This window comes from Plasmodium cynomolgi, assembly GCF_000321355.1.
Source record: "Plasmodium cynomolgi strain B DNA, scaffold: 0448, whole genome shotgun sequence".
In the NCBI taxonomy this organism is placed as follows: Eukaryota; Apicomplexa; class Aconoidasida; order Haemosporida; family Plasmodiidae; genus Plasmodium; species Plasmodium cynomolgi.
Genome location: NW_004192903.1, coordinates 515 through 2,134, shown reverse-complemented (window position 1 = coordinate 2,134; position 1,620 = coordinate 515). Strand labels below are relative to the sequence as shown.

General features: G+C 32.8%; 1 protein-coding gene across 1 annotated transcript; it reads left to right on the top strand.

The window, feature by feature from the left end:
• Positions 1-303: 303 nt before the first annotated feature.
• On the top strand, positions 304-1,398 carry PCYB_004180 (CYIR protein; the record flags this gene model as incomplete). Its single annotated transcript, XM_004227839.1, has 1 exon — positions 304-1,398. A coding segment is annotated over one exon (1,095 nt), but the record flags the coding sequence as incomplete, so codon positions are not given.
• Positions 1,399-1,620: the final 222 nt, after the last annotated feature.

The window sequence follows — 1,620 nt, the reverse complement described above, 5'->3', positions numbered from 1 at the left end:
CCTTTTTAATTGACCCAAATTGTCTAGATTTTAAAATTAATATAGAGTAATCTAAGATATAGCAGCAAATTAAGCGTTATTATTTTTCAAATGTACGCGTGTACGTAACTATGATATGAGCATCATTATATAACAGGATGATGGCACTTTTACCAGAGAATGATTGGGTACATTTTTATTTTCATTTTACATATAGCTTACTATTTCTGTACTGTATAATATTCTAAGATATGTTTAACACCTTTTCTTTAGCAAGAACGCTTATTTACATAGTTACATTTTTTTATCTCACCTGGCTAATAGGAAAAACACTTAGAAAAATTGCCTTCATATGAAGAATATAAAAAATGGGATGATATAGACATTAAGGGTTATAGCGATAATTACTGTGAAAATGATTTAAAAAGCACGAAAGAAGAGGATAAAACATTTTGTTATAAGGTATCGAAGCACCTAAAAAGATTATCTGGTCTATCTGATAACGATCGTAAACATGGCTGTTTTTATTTTCAATACTGGTTCCTTGATCAATTAAGGAAAAGGTATAGTTCTGATAATAAATTTAATAACAAACCAGTTAGTGATAAACTTTTTGATATAGTGGCAGATATTATTAAAAAAAGATATTCTAATTTGGGATTTTGTCAATGTAATCAAATATTTTTGTTTCCGAAAGACTGGAAAGAGGAAAAAGATTTGTACGATTATTTTGAAAATCACAAAGATATTAAATGTAACGATTCTGATAAGTCTAAGTGCGAAAAATATGTGAAGTATGTTACTTATATTAAAACTTTATATGAACAAAATTATGAACGTTGTTGTGATAACGAATGGTCAGAAGAACCTTGTAAACCCTATTTCAAATGTGAAGATACGTTTAGTCCTCAGAAGTTATTAAATCAATTAGCAACAGAACTTCAAAAATTAGGTGAAAAACAGGAGGCGCCACGTGACAAAGGTACAGAGGGAGTGGCAGTAGATGCTGCGGCAAAACCTGCGCCACGAGCACATGTACCACAACCTCCTGCACCTCCAGAACCTAAAGAGGCATTAGATGAAGAAGTGCTTGAAGTGGCAGAAGATGAAGTAGCTGAAGAGGGAGAACCAGGACCGTTAGAAGGTGAAGCAACAGTCATTTTGCAAGATACAGTACCCTTTAGTCCCCCACCAATAGAGAACCCTGGAGAGGATGTTCATACGGGACAATATTATACTTCTGAGCTTGCAAGGAACATAGTTCCTCTGACAATTGCGGATTCCCCTAATACATTAGGAACTACACATGAAGAGTTAGACTCAAAATTTTTTCGCAACATCATCATGGCCGTTGCAGTACTTGGAACAATTTTCTTCCTTTTCTACTATAACAGAGTAATTGCACATTCGATTTTGTGAAATGTGAATATTTTATTGGTAGCTACAAATTATTTTTCCTCTAAATGTACGCGTACAAAGCATATATATTTTCACGCTTTTTACATTTCATTTTTGTATTAGTCTTCTCGATTGGAACCAAGTTATCGGAAAAGAAAAAAGAAAAAAATATATTGGAGCATAATTATTACGAAGAGTATGAAAATGAGTTAGCAACGTATGATTCAGAGGAAACGCTTTTAG